At 41.3% G+C, this 23,089-nt stretch overlaps 1 protein-coding gene across 3 annotated transcripts in view; it reads right to left on the reverse strand.

Moving 5' to 3' along the window:
- Window positions 1-23,089, reverse strand: part of LOC124614071 — a 228,608-nt gene that overhangs the window by 135,357 nt on the left and 70,162 nt on the right. For all 3 annotated transcript variants that reach the window (XM_047142907.1, XM_047142908.1, XM_047142909.1), the window contains exon 11: window positions 21,871-22,023. In XM_047142907.1, the coding sequence (XP_046998863.1) occupies window positions 21,871-22,023 (153 nt within the window). The remainder of the gene's footprint in view (window positions 1-21,870; window positions 22,024-23,089) is intronic.

Genomic DNA, 23,089 nt, shown 5'->3' on the forward strand with positions numbered 1-23,089 from the left:
CGACAGTAGTGTTTTAGGATACATGACTGGTAGTGGCTCAAATGCACAACAAGCATGCTGCTGCCAGCAATAGGTACTGGTCATTTTTGTAGTAGAATTATTCTTAATCTCACAGCCCAACTAAGGTGGCAGAACTGTGCCCGATGAGGTCATAGACCTGGCAGCAAAAGTCATTGGTTTGAGGCAATGGTAAGGCAGCAGATCTGTGGATTAAGTCCCTCCCTGGACTTAGTGCCATGGGACAGCTGGCCATCCCAGGTCATCTCCAGCAGCACAGCTGACTCCTGCCCAGAAGGGAGTGGGTAGCTCCCAGTGCACACCAGTCATCTACTGCCATCGCAAGACAGGAGTCTCACTGTGGTGGGCGTCCACCACTGTCACATGGCCAGGTGTTGCCTGGGGCTGTAGCAGATACGCCATTATGAAAATCACCCTGCTGGCACATGGATCGTGCGGCTGTCTTATTTGATGAGGCTGCTGCCACTCAGTGCAGTGCCTTGTCTTTTCAGCACCACGGGGCATGCAGGCCACCAGCTCAGCAGAATTCAGTGGCCATCTGGACTCTGAGCCGGTGTATCAAGCAGTGCAGATGCATCAATAAAACAACTTGTTACATTTGCAGCTCCCTTCTCTGGAGCTTCCTGAACTCCCACCTAGCCTCCACCACCCGCTGGCACCATCCTGGCTCATAGCCACCTCACCCTGCACCAGCACGTGCCATATACAGAAAAGGATTATTAGGGTGATAAAGACTGTTAAATACAGTGATTCCTGTACAACTCTTTTCAAAAGTCTAAAAATACTGCGACTGCCTTGTTTGTATATACATGAAATATTTATTTTTACAAAAGAAACATGATTTACATGCATATGAAACTTGGTAGAAGCTTGAGCTACACGTAAACATAGTAAGTATAAATTTATGCAAAAGAGGATTATACCATACTGGAGTTATGTTATATATCAACATGCGTTCTTACTTAAAATGCACATTGGCATTAAATACATTTAAAGTAAAGGTGAAACAGTTCTTGCTTGACCACTGCCTCTAGTCTGTCTCTTAATTTCTGGAACATTTTCACAAGTAAACTTCATTTATCAAACAAATGTTGTTAATTTACTTTAGGTATAATTTACTTTGGTTGTGGTGATCATGTAGCCTCATTTCACAAGTACTGCTATCATATGTACAAGCAATGTAATACGTCAATTTAGATTATTACCTACTTCGATTGTGGTGATCATGTAGTCAGAATTACTACAGTAATAATAAATTAATTTTGTTTTCTTCCTGTCCTATATCATATGCACAGACAATGTACTAAAAATTTATTTCCTGAACCAAATAAATAAATAATAACAGCTGTATATTTTGGATGTATGGAATGGATATTATGGTTTACTCTGGTTAGCTTTCTCAACCCTTACTAAGGAATCCTCACCTTTTTAGCAGAATGGATGTATAATGTATTTATTTGTCATTAGTCAACTTATATTGAAATAGCTGCTATCAGTTTTACCATTAAAATTTATAATGATCAATTTCAGTTTGTTTTAAAATACACAGACGAGTTTACAGAGTACGTATTTACATTAAATGGGTACAACAATAAATCTTACTACAATAGAAGTACTTTTATATCTTGCACACTGTCAGTAATCTGTCGTACAGCTTCACATCAGTAGATTTAAAGCCATCTTGGTACATGTACAACCTGGTGTATTCTATGTCTAAGATACTTCTATTTCAATTCTCCACATTTAGAACACAGCTGCTCCATGTGTGCATTTCATGTCAGTTTTCGGTCCAAATGAATGCCCAACAGTTCAAACAGTTTTACAGAACAACAGTGATCTTTTCTGATCAGTCTGTGGAGACAGATTTCCTTCTATTACTTAAGATATATCTTTCAGAGCCTGGAGCCATTTCACAGATGTTTTGACAATTGTTTGTACCTCTATACATTACCTACATTTATCACAGATTAGCTCCGTTTTCAAGTTTTCTAAAAACCATAATTAATCTCAAAACATTTTAGGAAACTAGTAATTTTTGCCACAGGTTTTTTTGTTGTCTTAATAGAAATCTTGTTTTGTGTATTTACTTCAATTCTTACAGGGAATTAGCAACTATTTAATTCAACAGATTAAAAGATAATCAGTGGGCCAAATTTAAAGTTATTTGTTCAGTACCCTGTAATACAGTTCACCAGCCGAAACGCAGCCCCACTGTGAATGCTGTTCTCGAACATGGGATGAGTTGGCTGATCTTCATAACCAGCTGGAAATCACCATGACTACTGTCAAACAATTGGCAGCTGCTAAGAATTTGTGTGTTGGAGAGTCGTGTACTTGTGATACCAGTACCACAAGTACCCAAGGAACTATCCTCTCGTGTGGACCCTGTCCCCTCTGCAGTGTGCCAATGGGAGATCTAGGCATTCTGTACGGAGTGCTCGTGACCAGGGAGGACTCAGGGCACTGTACTGACAAGTCTGAGATACTGTCTTTTACTGAGATTGAAACTGAGTCAGTGGGACTCCCTTCCCCTGCTTTGGGGAAACCTGTTTTGTCCAGCGTCAGGAGGCGGCAAACAAAAATGTGTAGGGTCTGTCAATCATCAGCAGTTCAGATAATAGAGGAAGATTTAACTGTTGATGCCTTGTATAATGCTGATGAAACAGGACTCTTTTACAAGATGCTTCCTTCAAAAACATTTGCTGCCAATAACGAGATGGAAGTTAGAGACTACAAGCAACAGAAACAGCGTGTAACATTGAAGGCATGCTGTAATGCAAATGGCAGCAAGGAAAAGGAAAGGACAGCAGGTGCACTCTGTGAGTATGTCTGGGAGGCTCATTCAAAATGTTGAAGAGGCTATTCCAGCAGCCAATGGGGGGATAGAGTGCAATCAGCTGCAGATTGTGGCACACACTGGAACAAATGATGTCTGTTATCTGGAATCCGAGGTCATACTTGGGTTATTTTAGCAAATGGCAGAGAAGATTGAGAAGACCAGCCTTGTGAGTGGAGTTTCAACAAAGCTCATAATTTGCAGCATCATCCCCAGAACTGATCATGGTCTTTTGGTTACGAGTTGCGTGGAAGGACTGAATGAAAGACTTCAAAGGTTCTGTGACAAGCTAGGCTGCAACGTAGTGGACTTCTGCCACAGGGTTGAGAACTGCAGGGTCCCCCTAAATGGGTCAGGTGTCCACTACACATCAGAGGTTGCTACTCAGGTAACTGACTGTGTGTGGGGAGCACACAAAAGGGTTTTTTTAGACCGGTGACTCTCCATCCAATCCAGATAACAATATCTGAAGCAAAGCCTGAAGTATCAATGTAAGATTGACAACAGTGCCACCAACATGTGAAAGTATTAAAATCCTAATTGTTGACCGTGAAGTACACTAGACTCTCACTAATACGGCCCTCAGTAGTCCAGCATCTCAGCAATCCGGCACACATCCAAAAACATGTGCACAATGAATTATCATGCACAACAATGCTTATATAATGTATTTGAAATTGTAGCTTTCTTTACAGTTCGGAATCATGTGTTCTAAAAGGAAACACGTTACAATAGACCTCAAGCAAAAACTTGAAATTTTAGACAAGTTAAATCGAGGTTCTTTGCAGAAAGCCATTGCTGCTGAGTTTAATGTTGGATGAGCAACTATTTATGACATCAAAAGGAAAGATGATGTTATACGACAGTACTCGAATACAAATGGACAGTGAGTTGGGAAAACGGAAGTCATGTGAAAAAGCAAGAATGAAGATCTGGACATTCATACAACAACATAGTAAAGGAATTCCAGTTAGTGGGCCAATTATAAAGTAAAAAGCAGCTGCATTTAACAAACAACTTGGTGGTAGTAACTTGATGGCAGTGAGCGAAGGCTGGCTATCAAACGGGAAAAAAAAAAAGACATGGCATTCAGCAACTGACAGTTACCAGGGAAAGTCGCTCAGCTAACGATAGACGAGTTTGTAAGCAAGATACGGAAGATAATAGAGGAAGATTTAACTGTTGATGCCTTGTATAATGCTGATGAAACAGGACTCTTTTACAAGATGCTTCCTTCAAAAACATTAGCTGCCAACAACGAGATGGAAGTTAGAGGCTACAAGCAACAGAAACAGCACGTAACATTGAAGGCATGCTGTAATGCAAATGGGAGTCATATACTATGGCATATGATGATTGGAAAATCCCAACATCCACGTTGTTTTCAACACACTGACATAAAATACTCTACCAGTGCAGTATTTCACTCAGAAGAAAGCGTGGACAGACAAATATTCCATCGGTGGTTCCATGAAATTTTTGTCCTGGCAGTGAGAAAAGAGCTGAAGAAGAAGAAAAAGCTTCCACTGAAAGCTACGCTTATAATTGACAATGATCCCAGTCATGCTTTAGATGTTTCTCTGAAGTCTGAGGGTATACAAGCACTCTTTCTCCCACCCAATATGACAGCCCTAATTCAGCCCACGGACCAGGGAATTTTGGAATCAATTAAATGTCATTATCGACATTCACTTCTAGTCTCCTTGCTGAATCAAAGTGAAAATTACTCTATCAAGACTTTTCTGAAGGCGTGGAAAGCAATTAATATACGTGATGTTGTTTTCCAAGCAGCCGAAGCATGGGATAAGGTGGAGAGCATTACCATAATGAAGAGTTGGAGAAAACTGTGGCCATCATTTGATGCCCACTTGGACCCAGTATAGAGTGACAGCGATGAGCCAGTCAATTCGGAATTATCAATTAATTTGTACAATGACATGTTCCACAACCTTCCAGGAGGAGAAGAAATTGATGATGAAGATGTTACTAAGTGGATGAATGACGAAGACTGTGATATGGACCAAACGTTAATGGATGAAGAAATAATCAAAAGCGTGCAGGAAAGTAATGATGAAAGTAATGAAGATGAGGACATGGGAGGAGAGAGCATAAAGATTTCTCTGTTTTAAAATTGTATATTTCGGTTTAATGAAATACAATACACTACATCCCCTAAGTTTTCAAATCAAATAAAAAACAAAATAAATAAATAAAATAAATTTCAGACACTCAATAATCCGGCACTTCCACTAATCCAGCACCCGTATGTGCCAGGAATGGTTGGATTAGTGAGAGTCTAGTGTATTAACAACAAACTGCCAAAGCCTGAAGTGTTCCTCAAAAGCAGCAAAGCTCACATAATACTAGGTACAGAAAGTTGGCTGAAACCTGAAATTGACAGCAGTGAGATTTTTGGGGGAAATTTAAGTGTATGTCAAAAGGATAGGCAAATGGGAAATGGAGGTGGTGTATTTGTTGCAGTAGACAAGAAACTCAAATCCACAGAGATAGAAATTGAAGCTGCATGTGAGATTGTCTAGGCAAGACTCAATATCACAGATATGCATAAAACGATAACTAGACTGTTCTATCACCCACCAGACTCGCCTAACGCAACCAAAAACTTTAGAGAGAACCTAAGTTCACTTGTATGTAAGTTCCCCAATCATACTACAGGGTGTTACAAAAAGGTACGGCCAAACATTCAGGAAACACTGCTCACACACAAATAAAGAAAAGATGTTATGTGGACATGTTTCGAGAAACGCTTAATTTCCATGTTAGAGCTCATTTTAGTTTCGTCAGTATGTACTGTACTTCCTCGATTCACCGCCAGTTGGCCCAATTGAAGGAAGGTAATGCTGACTTCCGTGCTTGTGTTGACATGCAACTCATTGCTCTACAGTACTAGCATCAAGCACATCAGTACGCAGCATCAACTGGTTAGTGTTCATCACGAACGTGGTTTTGCAGTCAGTGCAATGTTTACAAATGCGGAGTTGGCAGATGCCCATTTGATGTATGGATTAGCACGGGGCAATAGCTGTGGCGCAGTACGTTTGTATTGAGACAGATTTCCAGAACGAAGGTGTCCCGACAGGTAGACGTTCGAAGCAACAGATCGGCGTCTTAGGGAGCACGGAACATTCCAGCCTATGACTCGCAACTGGGGAAGACCTAGAACGACGAGGACACCTGCAATGGATGAGGCAATTCTTCATGCAGTTGACGATAACCCTAATATCAGCGTCAGAGAAGTTGCTGCCGTACAAGGTAACGTTGACCACGTCACTGCATGGAGAGTGCTACAGGAGAACCAGTTGTTTCCGTACCATGTACAGCATGTGCAGGCACGATCAGCAGCTGATTGGCCTCCACAGGTACACTTCTGCGAATGGTTCATCCAACAATGTGTCAATCCTCATTTCAGTGCAAATATTCTCTTTACGGATGAGGCTTCATTCCAACGTGATCAAATTGTGAAAATTTACAATCAACATGTGTGGGCTGACGAGAATCCGCACGCAATTGTGCAATCATGTCATCAACACAGATTTTCTGTGAACATTTGGGCAGGCATTGTTGGTGATGTCTTGATTGGGCCCCATGTTCTTCCACCTACACTCAATGGAGCACGTTATCCTGATTTCATACGGGATACTCTACCTGTGCTGCTGGAACATGTGCCTTTACAAGTACGACACAACATGTGGTTCGTGCACGATGGAGCTCCTGCACATTTCAGTAGAAGTGTTCGTACACTACTCAACAACAGATTCGGTGACCGATGGATTGGTAGAGGCGGACCAATTCCATGGCCTCCGTCCCCTCCTGACCTCAACCCTCTTGGCTTTCATTTATGGGGGCATTTGAGGGCTCTTGTCTACGCAAACCCGGTACCAAATGTAGAGACTCTTCGTGCTCGTATTGTGGATGGCTGTGATACAATACGCCATTCTCCAGGGCTGCATCAGCGCTTCAGGGATTCCATGTGACGGAGGGTGGATGCATGTATCCTCGCTAACGGAGGACATTTTGAACATTTCCTGTAACAAAGTGTTTGAAGTCATGCTGGTACGTTCTGTTACTGTGTGTTTCCATTCCATGATTAATGTGATTTGAAGAGAAGTAATAAAACGAGCTCTAACATGGAAAGTAAGCGTTTCCAGAGACATGTCTACATAACATATTTTCTTTCTTTGTGTGTGAGGAATGTTTCCTGAAAGTTTGGCCATACCTTTTTGTAACACCCTGTACAATCATCGGAGGAGAATCCAACAATTGGCAAAATTACAGTTTCGTTACTGGTGGGCATGATAAGACATTCTGTGAAACATTACGCAGTGTCTTCTCTGAAACCTAGAACACATAGTTAGGAACCCCACTCATGTTTAAAATATATTCGATCTAATGGCAACAAATAGAACTGGCCTCTTCTAGGATTCCCATACCGAAATTGGTCTTAGCAACCATGACGCGGTTGTAGCAACAGTGATTACCAAAGTACAAAGGACAATCAAACCAAGCAGAAAGATATATCCATCCAGTAAACTAGATAAAAAATCAGTAGAATCATATCTCAATGAGGAACTTGAAACTTTCAGCACAAGGCAGGAGCAGGTAGAGGAACTGTGGCTCAAGTTTAAAAGAATGGTTGACCATGCACTGGATAGACATTTACCCATTAGAACAGTTCATAACGGAAGGGAACCTCCATGGTATACAGTCACTGTAAAGAAACTTCTAAGGAAGAGAGATTACTGCATAATAGGTGTAAAACAAATCAAAGGTGAATGAAATACATTTGGCTGTCAAGAAGCAATGCACAATGCCTTTGATGACTACCATAGCAGAATATTGTCAAATGATCTTTCAAAAAACCCAAAGAAATTCTGGTCATATATAAAGGCATTAATGGTGCCAAAGTTAATGTACAGTCCCTAGTGAATGAGACAGGAACTTAATTGAGGGAAGCAAAGCAAAAGCTGAAATGCTTTACTCAGTCCTCAAATGTTCCTTTACAAAGGAAAACCCAGGAGAAACGCCTCAATGTAATCCTCACAGCATTGAAAAGATGAATGAAATAAGTATGTCAGTGGTGTTGGGAAACAGCTGAAATCATTAAAACTGAACCAAGCTCCAAGGCCCAATGGCATCCCTGTCAGATACTATACTGAATTTGTGGCTGAATTAGCCCCTCTTCCAACTATAATTTATCGTAGATCCCTTGAACAAAAAACTGTTCCACTTCTTGGAAAAAAGCTCAGGTCATAACTGTTCCACAGGAAGCATAGTAGAAGTTACCACAAAACTACTGTCCAATATCCTTGACACTGATTTGCTGCAGAAGCTTAGAACATATTCAGAGCTCAAACATAATGAAGTACCTTGAATAGAATGACCTCCTCCATGCCAACCAGCATAGGTTCTGAAAACATCAATCATGTGAAACCCAAATTGCATTTTTGTCACATGACATAGTTAAAGCCTTGGATTTAGATAGTCAGGTAGATGTAGTATTTTTCGATTTCTGAAAAGCATTTGTCTCAGTACCACACCTACTGTCAAAAGTATGATCATATGGGGTATGATGTGAAATTTGTAACTGGACTGAGGCTTTTTGGCAGGGAGAGCACAGCATGTTATCTTGGATGCAGAGTCTTCTTCAGATGTAGAAGCAACTTCGGGTGTGCCCCAGGGAAGTATGTTGGGACCCTTGCTGTTCATGTTGTATATTGATGGCTTTACGGACAACATTAACAGTAACCTCAGACTTTTTGCAGATGATGCATTTATCTGTAATGAAGTACTATCTGAAAGAAGCTGCATAAATATTCAGTCAGATCTTGATAAGATTTCAACTTGTTCTAAATGTTCAGAAATGTAAAACAGTACACTTCACAAAAAGAAAAATTGATGTATCCTGTGACTATAATATCAATGAATCACTGTTGGAATCAGCCACTCATACAAATACCTGGGTGTAATACTTGGTAGGGATATGAAATTGAATGATCACACATGCTCGTTTGTGGGTAAACCAGGTGGCAGAGACTTTGGTTTATTGGTAGAAAACTGGGGAAGTGCAATGAGTCTACAAAGCAGATTGCATACAAATCATTCATGCAACTGGTTCTAGAATATTGCTAAAATATATGGGACCCCTACCAAACAGGACTAACAGGGGATATTGAATGCATACAGAGAAGGGCAGCATGAATGGTCACAGGATTGTTTGATCCATGGGAGACTGTCATGGAGATACTGAAGGGACATATCCTCTGCCATGCACTTTATGGTGGTTTGCACAGTATAGACATAGATGTAGATTTTCTTTATCTTCTCCGGATCATGAATAACTGTGCTAAGAGTTTGGTTGAAAACACACGTTACAGATTTTTGTGGCAGAGAAGCAATGAATCAGTCTCATAGTTATACCAACAATAGAAATGGCCCAAGGGCAGAATCCTATGGGACTCCACTGGAAACATGTACAACATTTGATGTGTAGTTGTTCACCATTACCGTGTGACTCTTATTGGATAGATAAGCTAATTGAACAAATTTTGTTGCATTTCATTCCACATCTTTCTCCGCCTACATCTACATCTATACTCTACAAACAGTGCATGGCAGAGTACCATTGTACCATTTATTAGGGTTTCTTCCTGTTCCATTCACATATGCAGTGTGGGAAGAATGAGATTTTGAAACCCTCTGTGTGAGCAGTAATTATTCTACTCTTACCCTCACGATCCCTAAGTGAGTGATACATTGGGGATTGTAGTATATTCTTAGAGTAATCATTTACAGCCAGTTCTTGAAACGTTGTTAACAGACTTTCTCGGGGTAGTTTACACTTATCTTCAAGAGCCAGTTCAGTTTCCTCAGCATCTCTGACACTCTCCCACGGATCAAATAAACCTGTGACCATTCATGCTGCCTTTTTTTCTGTATACATTCGATATCCCCTCTTAGTCTTACTTGGTATGGGTCCCACACACTTGACCAATGTTCTAGAACCAGTCACACAAGTGATTTGTAAGCAACCTCTTTTCTAGACTGACTGCACTTCCCCAGTATTCTCTTAGCAAACTGAAGTCTGCCTCCTGCTTTACCCAAGACTGAACCTATGTGATCATTCCATTTCACATCCTTACAAAGTGTTACACATGGGTATTTATATGAGTTGGCGAATTCCAACAGGGATTCATTGATATTACAGTCATAGGATACTATGTTTTTTTTTTCATTTTGTGATGTGTAAAATTTTACACTTCTGAACATTTAGAGCAAGTTGCCATTCACTGAACCAATTTGAAATCTTTTCAAGATCTGACTGAATATTTATGCAGCTTCTTTCACATAGTACTTCATTAGAGACAACTGCATCATCTGCAAAAAAGCCTGATTTTACTACTACACTCTGAAGCTTAGCTATTGGAATTTTGTGAGACACTGTATCAAATACTTTGCTTAGGTCCAGGAACAGAACACAAAAAAGGAATTGTTTTCAAGGTATTCTAGAACACCAGCATCTATAAATTTAACAGGATTAACAGTACACAAATCAGGCCAAACAGAAAAGAGAGAGGAGGAAATAAGGTTATCATTCTCAAAATAGCTGCTGAGTCACTATTCAAAACAATGTTCAATGACCTTGGAAACTATTGGTAGTCACCTTCTCATTTGCACATACTGAAGACATAATTTCTGACAGATCTGTAATGTGCACAGATCCTATGATAACGATCAGGTTACAAAATTTGTTGACTGTAAATCATTCTGAAGTTTCCCTTGGCATGAAGCTAGGTCATTAGAGATGGAATCAATGTAAAACTGTGGGAATAATGCTCCCAAATGAAGTTCGATGTCCACTCCTTGGAGTGTGCGAACGGTGACTCACAACTGTTTCTTGAGTGAGGTGCAGTTCTCAGTTGCTTTCTGTTTCAATAAAGTTGAGATATCTTATATGTGGGTATTGTAATTTGCCTACATATTTGGTGACCCCAAGATGAAAATAGTTCACAAGCAGAAAGTACGGGCATGTTTTGCTTTATTTTTTTCATAGACACTGTAACGAAGCAGGGTTGCCCACTGCTATCCTGTTTTGGTTTTACACCCCTTCAGTAACTTAGTTAAGCAATGAACTTTTATTTTTATTTATTTTTTTTTCCCACTACTCAGATTCCGACATAGTACAGAATTCAGAAATAGTTTAAATAAAATTCCCCTAGTAAAATCTATTATTTCAGTGCATTCTAATGTCTATTCTGAAAGTAATGAGCTAATTAGTTTTATTGGAAATGCATCCTATTAAAAGTTATGAACAATGACGTATATTGTGGAATACATATTAAGTAAAATTCGAGTGAGCTAATAGATTGAATTCAGCTATAAGACTGCATCCAAAAGAAAGCCTAAATTTTATTGATTCCAGCAAAGTGTTTAAATTAACCTAAAGTCTATTAGTTAAATAGATATTAAGACTCCAAATCTGTAGCCTGTATGACTTTCAGTGCCAATTGTGACCAAACTACTAAATAATTCCGAGATCTGTTTCGATGCTTTTGCTACCTTTATTTTTCTACGTAAAATGACTCCAGTCTCAACTTTGTAAGTGCATTAATTAAGAATTAAGTACATCTGAATGAGTTAAAATAATTGTTCAAGAGGGCTGCCACGGTTATAAGTCAGGAATTCCCACTGCGGATGCATAAGTTAGTTCCGCGTATTTAAATTGATACAGCTCACTCATGTTATTTAAGTAATAAAACCCAATAGTTAACTTCAAAACCAATTAGAAAGGATCATTTTAACCCTGGGAAATTATAAATTATAATATATTAACAGAAATAGTCAAATATTCAAGCACTCATCTATATAAGGTCCGAGCTGGTGCAGTTCTCAGTCAGATTCTCATGGAGCAGAAGTGCGGCAAGTTGGTTAATTTTTCCGGTCGGTACCAAAAAAGTGTAGTTGTGAACATTGTTAAAGACTGGAAGTTTTTGACCTACCTAATGTGACGATTAAGTGTAAGAGGCCTGGTCACATGAATTTTGTGTGTGTGTGTGTGTGTGTGTGTGTGTGTGTGTGTGTGTGATAACAAATAAATCGCACTGTGGTTGTCATAAATGTTCAACAATGAATATGGTCTTGACTTTTGATTTTGGGAAACTTAATCTAGGATCCTGGCGTCTTAATTTCAGTGTGATTTAGGTGAGACAGATGCAGCTACCTGGAAGGCAATATTGAATAAGCAAAGAAAGGTAGGTCGGGAACACTGTGCACTATCTACTGGGTGAGGAAATGTTTCAATACATCCGGTTGTGACGTGAACTTTAAGTGGCACTAATACAAGGATAAAGCCCGGCACGTTACAATACGGATGACATGGCAAACTTGTTATATCTACATCGGCATCTACATAGATACTCTGCAAGCCACCATACAGTGCGTGGCGGAGGGTACCCTGTACCATTACAAGTCATTTCCTTTCCTGTTCCACTTGCAAATAGAGGGAGGAAAAAGCGACTGTCTATGTGTCTCTGTATGAGCCCTAATTTCTTGTGTCTTATCTTCATGGTCCTTACATGCAATGTAAGTTGGCAGCAGCAGAGTTGTTCGGCAGTCAGCTTCAAATGCCCATTCTCTAAATTTTCTTAACAGTGTTTCTCAAAAAGAACGTTTCCTTCCCTCCAGGGATTCCCATTTGAGTTTCCAAAGCATCTCTGTAACACTTACGTGTTGTTCAAACCTACCGTAACAAATCTAGCAGCCTACCTCTGAATTGCTTGATGTTGCACTAGCCACCTGTATGTGGTCTCCTTTACAGGTGAACCACTCTTTCCTAAATTCTCCCAATAAAGCGAAGTCGACCATTCCCCTTCCCTACCACAGTTCTAACATGCTCATTTCATTTCATATTGCTACGCAGTTTTATGCCCAGATACTTAAATGACTTGATTGTGTCAAACAGGACACTGGCAATATTGTATGCGAACATTATAGGTTTGATCTTCCTACTCATATTCGTTAACTTACATTTTTCCACATTTAGGGCTAGTTGCCATTCATCACACCAACTGTAAATTTTGTCTAAGTCATCTTGTATCTTCCTACAGTCACTCAACTTCAACACCTTACCATGCACCATGGCATCAGCAAACAACTGCAGGTTGCTGCCCAGCCTGTCTGCCAAATAATTTGTGTATATAGAGAACAGCAGTCCTATAACAATTCCCTGGGTACTTCTGATGATATCCTTGTCTCTGATGAACATTCGCCATAGAGGACAACATACTGGGTGCTATAATTTAAGCAGTCTTCGAGACACTCACATATCTGTGAACTTATTTCATATGCTCTCACCTTCATTAACACTTTCGCTGCGGCTGACGCTTATAAGCGTCGCAACAAGCCATGAGCCAGTGCAGCTGACGCTTATAAGCGTCCGCGCTCACTATCGGATTACTCAGTCTAGTTGCAGTGTCTAAGCTAGCATCATAGCGTGTAAACTTTTGTTTTCTGTTATCAGTTATCGAATGTATATTGTTCGTAATGGCGGCTAATGAACGTTTGAATGACGCCTGTGTGACCCGTATAGGTGTCAGACAGCAAACAGACTTTAAAACAAGACCACAATACAGTCGAAGCTTATTTGAAGTAATGCATCTAAGGTGTCATCATTAAGTCAGTGTATAACATGACCATACAGATCTTACAAGGTCTTTACGTCAGCCTGTAACTCAGGTGTGCTTAGGAGCGTCGGTTACGAGCGGTAGCTGCACTTTCGGAGTGTTACCGGCCCGCACTCGCAGGTTGCCGGGCCGCACTGGAGAGTTGCGCGCCTGCACCGATGCCGCAGCGAAAGTGTTAACAGCTGCAATGAGGCACCGTGTCAAATGCTTCCCAGAAATCTAGAAATATGGACTCTGCCTGTTGCCCTTAATCCATAGTTCGCAGTATATCTATCATGTGAGAAAAGGGCAAGCCATGTTTTGCACGAGCGATGCTCTGTAAAACCATGCTGATTCATGGATACAAAGTTCTCAGTCTCAAGAAAGTTTATTATACTCGAAATGAGAATATGTTCAAGGATTCTGCAGCAAATGGAAGTTTGGGATATTAGTCTGTAATTTTGTGGGTCCGTTCTTTTACCTTTCTTATACACTGGAGTCACCTGCACCTTTTTCCAGTCTCCTGGGACTTTGTGCTGGGTGAGAGATTTATGATAAATGCGAGGTGGGTAAGGAGCCAATGCAATAGAGTACTTTTTGTAAAATCAAACTGGGATTCCATCTGGACCTGGTGATTTATTTACTTTCAAATCTTTCAGTTGTGGGATGTGCCAGGGATGCTTATTACTATGTCGTTCATACAGGAGTTTGTCCGATGATCAAATGACGATTTTCCTGTGTGAAAGATTTCTTGAGTGTGAAATTTAAAACTTCGGCTTTCATTTTGCCATCTTCAACTGCCACACCAGACTGGTCAACAAGGGACTGAATGGAAGCCTTAGACCCGCTAAGCGATTTTACGTAAGACCAGAATTTCCTCAAGTTCTCTGCCAGGTCTTTTGCTAAGGTGTGACAGTGATAGTAGTTATAGGCTTCGTGCATTGATCTTTTCACAGATACCTGAATTTCTACTATTCTTCGCTTGTCATCATTTGTGCGTTCTCTTTTCAACCAAGAGCGCAACAGCTCTGTTTCCTCAATATCCTCCGATTTTCATTATTAAACCATGGTGGGTCTTTTCTATCTTTTATACAGTTACTAGGCACATAACTCTCCAGACCATGATTTACAATCGGCTTAAACTTTGCCCAAAATTCCTCTACATCCATCTTACTGGAACCAAGTGAGGCCAGTTCACTGTCTAAGTGAAAAGCTAACAACTTCTTATCTGATCTCTCTGGCAGAAACACTCTCCTTGCTTTCTTAACTGATTTATTAACTTTCGTAGTCATAGTTACTATAATGTCATCATGATTGCTAATCCACTTTTCTATACTGACAATGTCGATAAAGTCTGGCCTACTTGTAGCTACAAGGGCTAAGATATTTCCATTGTGTGTGGACTGCCGAGTTAGCTGCTCAAGACAGTTTTCTGAAAACTGTGTTCAAAAGTATTCTGCATGACTGTCTGTCTGTACCCCTGCAATGAATCCATAGATATCCCAATCTATACTCGGTAGGTTAAAGTTGCCTCCAACTAGTACTACATGATCTGGACATTTACACACTATTGACCCTACACCTTCTGAATGCATCCATAACTGTCACAGCAGAAGCGGATAGCTGGTAAAAGCATCCAAAAATGAGTTTGGTCTCACCTACACCTGTTATATGCAACTGGATAAATTCACCATCATATTCAATCTCTACCTCACTAGAGACAATATTTTTGCCCATTGCAATGAACACTACCCCTCATATGGCACCTAATCTGTCTTTCCGATAAATGTTCTATGGTTCGCTAAATATCTCAGAGCTTTCCAGTTTGAGTTTCAGTCACCTCTCAGTTCCATGAATAATTTGAGCATTAGAATTTTCCAGGAGAGCAGTACATTTGGGAACTTTACTATGAATACTTTGACAGCTTGCTGATAAATTTACGACAGTCGAAGTGTCTTTATACTGAACCACATTTGAATTCTCCTGCTGCATATCGACTGACGAATGTCCATTAGAGCACCTCAAACAACTGCCTAACCTAAGAAACTCTCATGTGCACTCCACAAGTACTCTGCTACCCGAGTAGTTGCCTCCTTTGTGTAGTGCACACCTGACCTATCAAGGTAAGTCCTACAAATCCCCACACAATAACGGAGGTCTAAAAATCTGCAGCCAAGACCATCACAGAGTTGACAAAGCCTTTGATTGGGACCCTCCACTTGGCTCCAAACCAAAGGATGCCGATTAACTCTGAGAACAATGCTGCAAATTGTGAGCTCTGCTTGCACCCAATGTGCAAGGCCAACAGTTTTAACCGCCTCTGCCAGCCACCTGTAAGAACTGAGGATCGCCTCTGAACCCATGCGATAGGCATCGTTGGTGCCGACATGAGCCACAACAGACAGACTGCACCCTGTACGTTAAATAGCCGCAGCCAAGGCTGCCTCCACATCTCAGATGAGCCCCCCTGGCAGATTTACCGAGTGCACATTGGCTTTCTTCCCAGCCCTGAACAGTATCAGTCTACGGGGCTCCATAACATGCATAACATTGGAGCTCCTGATAACTAGTAAACCCCTATCCCCCGTGTTCCTGCTCGGACCCTGCAGAAGGAGCAGCCACCTGTCCACTCGCAGGGTGAATGAGTGAAGCCAAGAAGCCAGTCTCCACACTGGCCCTCTGCCTCTAGTAACCACCTGCCACTCACCCTACTGTGAGAGTGGATCCACCACATTAAGCGCACTAGGAGGCGCCTCAGAAGCAGAGCACATCGACAAAACAAGCGACACCTGAGGTGCCCCATGCGATGTGCCAGATTCTCCATGACCGCTACACCCTGAGGCAGCAGCCTGCAGGTGACTGGCCATATCCAAAAGCGCATTCAGCTGTTTGCGGGCTGTGACCAGCACATCCTGCATCCACACACAGCATGCACACATCCTAGCAACACTAACTGAAGAAGTAAACTATAAAAGCAGACAGAGTTCTTGAGTTGCTACCCTTCAGATATGTGACCAATGGACGCAGGCATGTTAATGAGCTATGTAGACGGCTCTTCAGTGAGAAACTATGCTCATATGACTGGCGAGGAGATCTGGCAGTTATAATGGCAGACTGAAGTTCTGGAAGTTTTTACACCAAGGAGTAAAGACAGCTCTGGTACAGCAAACTTACTAGCTCCATGCTGGGAATGCACCCACATGTTTTATGTGTCTGCCATCTGTCTCAATCATGTCATCCACACCACGGTAACAGCTAAGGGCCACAACACTTTAATGAACAACGCCAGAGCATATGGACTATCAGACCAATTGTGTGATTGGATTGAAGAGTTCCTAGATAACAGAACGCAGCATGTCATTCTCAATGGAGAGAAGTCTTCTAAAGTAAGAGTGATTTCAGGTGTGCCGCAGGGGAGTGTCGTAGGACCGTTGCTATTCACAAAATATATAAATGATCTTGTGGATAGCATCGGAAGTTCACTGAGGCTTTTTGCGGATGATGCTGTAGTATATCGAGAGGTTGTAATAATGGAAAATTGTACTGAAATGCAGGAGGATCTGCAATGAATTGACGCATGGTGCAAGGAATGGTAATTGAATCTCAATGTAGACAAGTGTAATGTGCTGCGAATACATAGAAAGAAAGATCCCTTATCATTTAGCTACAATATAGCAGGTCAGCAACTGGAAGCAGTTAATTCCATAAATTATCTGGGAGTACGCATTAGGAGTGATTTAAAATGGAATGATCATATAAAGTTGATCGTCGGTAAAGCAGATGCCAGACTGAGATTTATTGGAAGAATCCTAAGGAAATGCAATCCGAAAACAAAGGAAGTAGGTTACAGTACGCTTGTTCGCCCACTGCTTGAATACTGCTCAGCAGTGTGGGATCCGTACCAGATAGGGTTGATAGAAGAGATAGAGAAGATCCAACGGAGAGCAGAGCGCTTCATTACAGGATCATTTAGTAATCGCGAAAGCATTATGCAGATAATGGATAAACTCCAGTGGAAGACTCTGCAAGAGAGATGCTCAGTAGCTCGGTACAGGCTTTTGTTAAAGTTTCGAGAACATACCTTCACCGAAGAGTCAAGCAGTATACTGCTCCCTCCTACGTATATCTCGCGAAGAGACCATGAGGACAAAATCAGAGAGATTAGAGCCCACACAGAGGCATACTGACAATCTTTCTTTCCACGAACAATACGAGACTGGAATAGAAGGGAGAACCGATAGAGGTACCCTCCGCCACATACTGTCATGTGGCTTGCGGAGTATGGATATGGATGTAGATGTAGATCTGCAAATCCTGAGATCTGATTTTGCAATTTTAGCAAGTATTTTTGCCCAACGGATGATTACAGAGGACCATGAGCAATTTACATTGGCAGTCAGTAATTTAGACCACATGACAAGCAACATTGTCACAGTGGCAGCCCTTGGATAAATTGTTGCAGATAGCAAACAGCACATTAGACTTGGCAGCTGTAATGGCTGTAACACCAACAGTCAGGCATTGGAGGCATCAGGAGAATATAGATATTGTTGAGTGGTAGTGCCATTGTGGCTAAAAGATGGTCAACCGATTGCAGGTGTTGGAGCTTCGGATGGATTCAGACAGATGACAGTGCGAACTACATTCTACAAATCCCCCAGCTCAGGACCACATCCACTCTAAAGATGGCACTTTGGCCATCTGTTGTTATCACAAGTGGTTTGGGCTGCAGGTCATGGAGTGCACAATACCATATGGCTACTCAAATGGCAAAAGTGGTCCACAATAGATACCTCAGACCAAAACACCCCACAAGTGGTGCTGACAGCATATGAAACACCGCCTAGCTGTATTCCTGGACCGCAGTGCAATATTAATACACCCTTCCCTCGCAAATCAATTGGCAGCTCAACAGAAATGTGTCAGAACATCAAACTGGTGGCCTATTACCGGCAGATGATCTGGGTTAGCGTTCCTGGTTGACACTGGTTCGAAAGTCAGCAATCTCCTAACCTCGTACGTACTGGACATGACAGCGCCAGAGACACTGCAGCTGTTTGCCGACAATAATTCACTGGGTTGCAATGAGCTGATAATTGACATCTGTTTTGCTACTCCTTTCAAGTGGATTTTTACCGTGGCAGACATTTCCCCACCTATCTTTAGGAGCAGATTTCCTCACACTTTTTTTCCATGTCAAGGGATTCATCTTAGGCGCGGCTCGTACGTGGAGCCAACAGAAACAAAGTCAGTGGGGTTTTAAACAGTTCTGCAGACAGTACAATAGACCACATCAACAATATAGTGGTACATTGACAGCCCATTCCGCAGGCATCAATGCTATTGCACACGCAGGCATCAATGCTACTACACAAGATGTTACACTACATACATGCAATCCCAGGGCTGCCGGCTGGGCAGCACATCCATAGAATTGTGCCAGATAAAATGTTGGATATTAAAACAGCTTGTGAAGAGATGTTGCGTTCCAGTATCATACAGCACTCTGTACCTGGGAACCCCACTACATATGGACCAGAAGAAATATGGTGCATGGCATTGTTGGGGGGGATTACCCGAGTTAAATGCCAGGACCATTCCAGACAAATATTCTATTCCACATATTCAAGAATTCACATATGCTTTGGCTGGTGCAACAGTTTTTAAAGTCCTGGACCATTGCAAAGCCTACAACCAAATTCTTGTAGCTCCTATGGCCGTTTCCTAGACAAAAGTGATCACTCCTTTTTCTCACTACGAGTTCTTGCGCAGGCCTTTTGGACTTAAAAATGCAGCTCAGACCTTGAAACGGTTCATCGACAAAGTGCTGCAGGAATTGTAATTTTGTTTTGTGTATCTTTATGATCTTTCAGTATGATTCACAACAATTTGGTATTCTCTGCTGATGTAAGGCACGTGGCTGAGGTATGGCAAAGGTTGCAAGATTACAGTGTGGTACTGAACAAAAACTGCATGGTGGTTAAAAGTGAAGTGAGCTTCCTTGATTACGGAGTTTCATGCAATGGATCTCTCGAATGCCAGAAAAGTTGGCTTTGTTGCGAGAGGTGCCATGTTCGAAGAATTACCAACAACTATGATGGCTTTTAGGCATGGTGAATTTTTATCACCGCCATTTACCAGCAACAGCAGTCATTGAGACACCTCTCATGGGCACGCCTGCCGCCCACTACACCAAAGAGAAGCATTTACTGAAGTAGACTTTGGACAAGGACAAGGCCTCGTGCACTTCGCAAAACAGTCTTGAGCAAGTAGTATCTCTCACCCACCCAGTACCATCTGCACCATAAGCTATGGTAGTCGATGCCTGTCAGACTGCAATCCGGGTCCCACTACACCAGAAAATGGACAACTGTCGGCGGCTGTTAGCTGTTTTTTGAAGAAGCTACTGCCACAACAAACAAATAGGAGCACATACAATAGGGAATTGCTGGTAATTTATGAGAGTGTGAGGCACTTCCTTCCTTACATTAACGCTCATCTAGTGACAATTCACATGGACCACAAGCCAACGGCACCCACATTCCAGAATGCACGAGATAATTGCTCACCTCGACACTTCAGTTACATTGAGTTTGTTAGCCAGTTCATGATGGATGTTTGACACATCCAAGGAGTTGAAAACGTAGCGGCCAACTACCTCTCATGCGTGTGTGGTGCAGTTCTGATCCTGAAATACGACAACCTAACCAAGGTACATATGGCAAATCATCAGCTGCAATGCTTACGGACTGATCAGTTTTCAAGTCTGCGATTACACCAGGTTGAGGTACCAGCTAGCAATGTCAAGTTATGATGCGACGTCTCTCAACAGCATGCACAATCTGGTGCATCCTGTGGCAGAACACCACTGTCAAGATGATAATGGAACATTTTGTGTGGTCATCAGTTAAGAATGACTTTGGCAAATGGGCCAACTCCTGCCTCCACTGCCAATGGTGTAAAGCAGGACGTCATGTCCACGGTAAGGTTGGGTATTTTTCAGGTCTATCAGTGACATTTGGACATATCCATCTTGTCACTGTGGGTTCACTACCACTTTCTGGTAATTACAGATACTTGCTCACATTGATGGATACGTGCACAAGAAAGGTAGAGGCCATGCCACTGTTGGACATATTAGCTGAGACGGTTTCAAAGGCATTTGACAAGCACTGGTTGGTACGCTTTGGCTATCCCCTGCACATTACGACACACAGTTTGAATCCACCGTGTTCAGTGAGCTGACTAAATTGTACATATTCACGCACTACCGCAACACCAGTTACAATCTATCCAGCAGTGATACTGATGGAGAGGTGGCATCGTAGGCTGATACTAGCACTTCTGTGGCTGAGCTGGTATACAGAGAGCCATTAAGGACCCCAGGAGAGTTTCTCAACTTTGCAGGACCAAATGGAGTCACTCCTGTCGGTACAGAGGATTCGGGATCATATGGCTAAGATTCAACAGTCACTGGCTGTGTATCAAGGCTCACACCCTATTTTCTTGCACAAGGCATGAACAGATTGTTTGCACATCATGCTGCACAAAAATTTCACGAGGGGCCCCTCTTCAGGCCCTGTTCACAGGATGCTACCAGGTTTTGGAGCAAAGTGAACACATATTTGAGATTCTGCAAAATGGGAAAGGCAGCAAAATCTCAGTGGGAAGACAAACCTGTGTAGGTCATGATCCTAGACCTGTGCACCTCACACAAGGCTCGCAAGTGATCACTCCTCTCACCAAGTCATCACAGTCAAAGGTGGTTCACTCAAGAGCTGATAGATAAGTCAGATTCATGTAACCCCATATTCCCAGTGCTCTGCACTTTTAGGGGTGGGGGCTGTGAGGGAATATATATCTCCCCAGGTGAATTGCGATGTACACTCAATGAGTGTGTGAACGGTGTACTATATTTGTTCTCTCAGTGAGTTGTAGATCTTAGTTGCTTTCTGTTTCAATAAAGTCGTGGCATCTTATATATGGGTATTGTAATTTGCCTACAAAACCTAACTAAAAAAGAAAATTACATGAGACATTACTCTGATGTTAGTTGCAATAGTAAACCTAAATGACATACTGCCTGCTGGGCAAGAAAATATCTCAACAAACATCTGTCAAGACAGAAGTCAGCAGGCAATATGTCAATCAGTGGCCACAAAAGCCTCAAATACTTTTTAATTAACCTAATCTTAAAATTTGACTACAAAGAATACAAGGAGTTCTCATTATTCAAAACTTCAGAAATTATTTGCTTTATGCTGAACTTTTCTCTCTTCAGATTTCAACTTTTGAACTCTCCCTCATGAACATTTGAAATGTGTTATTCTCACTCACCTGCACTTCAGCACTCAAAACCCTAATCAATTCACGTCGGTACACATTGTTGGATCTTCTGTTTAGTTCTGCCAGTGAACTATCTGCCACTTCTTGTACATATGGATCACTGACATCTACTGGTGAGGATGCTCCAAGCAGCCTGCGTGTTTCCTGAACATTATGAAAAACACAGAATCAGGAAACGGAGTGAAAAAACAGAGAATATTTACATTTAATGTAATATGTTAAGGGAACAGACAGTGGAAAACAGATCTTTATTTACTATTTACCTCTATTTACTCACATCCAACGAATAAAAACAACATGTATCCAGAACTCTTGTGTGCCTTTGTATTTACAATACAGGCAAGATTTGAAGATACAAATCATAGGCATTAATGAAATACCATGAAATTAATGTACGAGAGTCATATTGAACTTACTCTTATGAATATTAATATTTATTTTTTGGAAAAACCATGTATATCATCATATTCTTTATAAAGCTCTGTCATCTTTCAATACAGTTGCCAACTCTTTGCATACATCTTTCACACCACTTTGTAAGTTTGAAAAATCCATTGCAGGAGTCAAACCTGACTGCCCAAAGACACTGATGCATTGCTTTCTTCTTGTATCCTGTAGCACTGATCTTGTTCTTTCAGATAACTGAAAAAATGGTAATAAGAAGGTGCAAAGTCAGAACTGGTGGGAGGGTGCAGAAGACTTTCACACTCAAATGTCTTGATGTTCTCCACAGTAACAGGAAGAGTGAGAGGCTACACATTACCATACTGTAGGATGGGCACTCATCATTCATCATTCATTTATTCATTATTTCACATCATGCTTCATAAATCACAGCCTTCAAGGGTGTGTAATAAGTGAAGTTATACAATAAGACACAAAAGCACCCTCTGCTTGCTAAATGACTTACACTGGGAATGATTTCTACGTTACTTGATATATTTTTACGTATATTAAGGGAAAACAGTTATACAGAAAATAGGTCAATGTTCCCGCTTTTATACCAATCATAATGAAGGAACCAGCTTTCATAACCAATCAAAATACTCATGAAAAATTCTCATTTTCATTTTGAAATCTCTGAAGACAACTTATGATGATTATTCTTCTCTTGTGGTCTATGGTCAATAAAGTTGAGAGTCAACACATTTCTACGTTCTACCTACTTTTCAAAGTGCACAAAAACCAATCATGTAAAGGGTCTCAAAGT

Source organism: Schistocerca americana, chromosome 4, assembly GCF_021461395.2.
Source record: "Schistocerca americana isolate TAMUIC-IGC-003095 chromosome 4, iqSchAmer2.1, whole genome shotgun sequence".
Classification (NCBI taxonomy): Eukaryota; Metazoa; Arthropoda; class Insecta; order Orthoptera; family Acrididae; genus Schistocerca; species Schistocerca americana.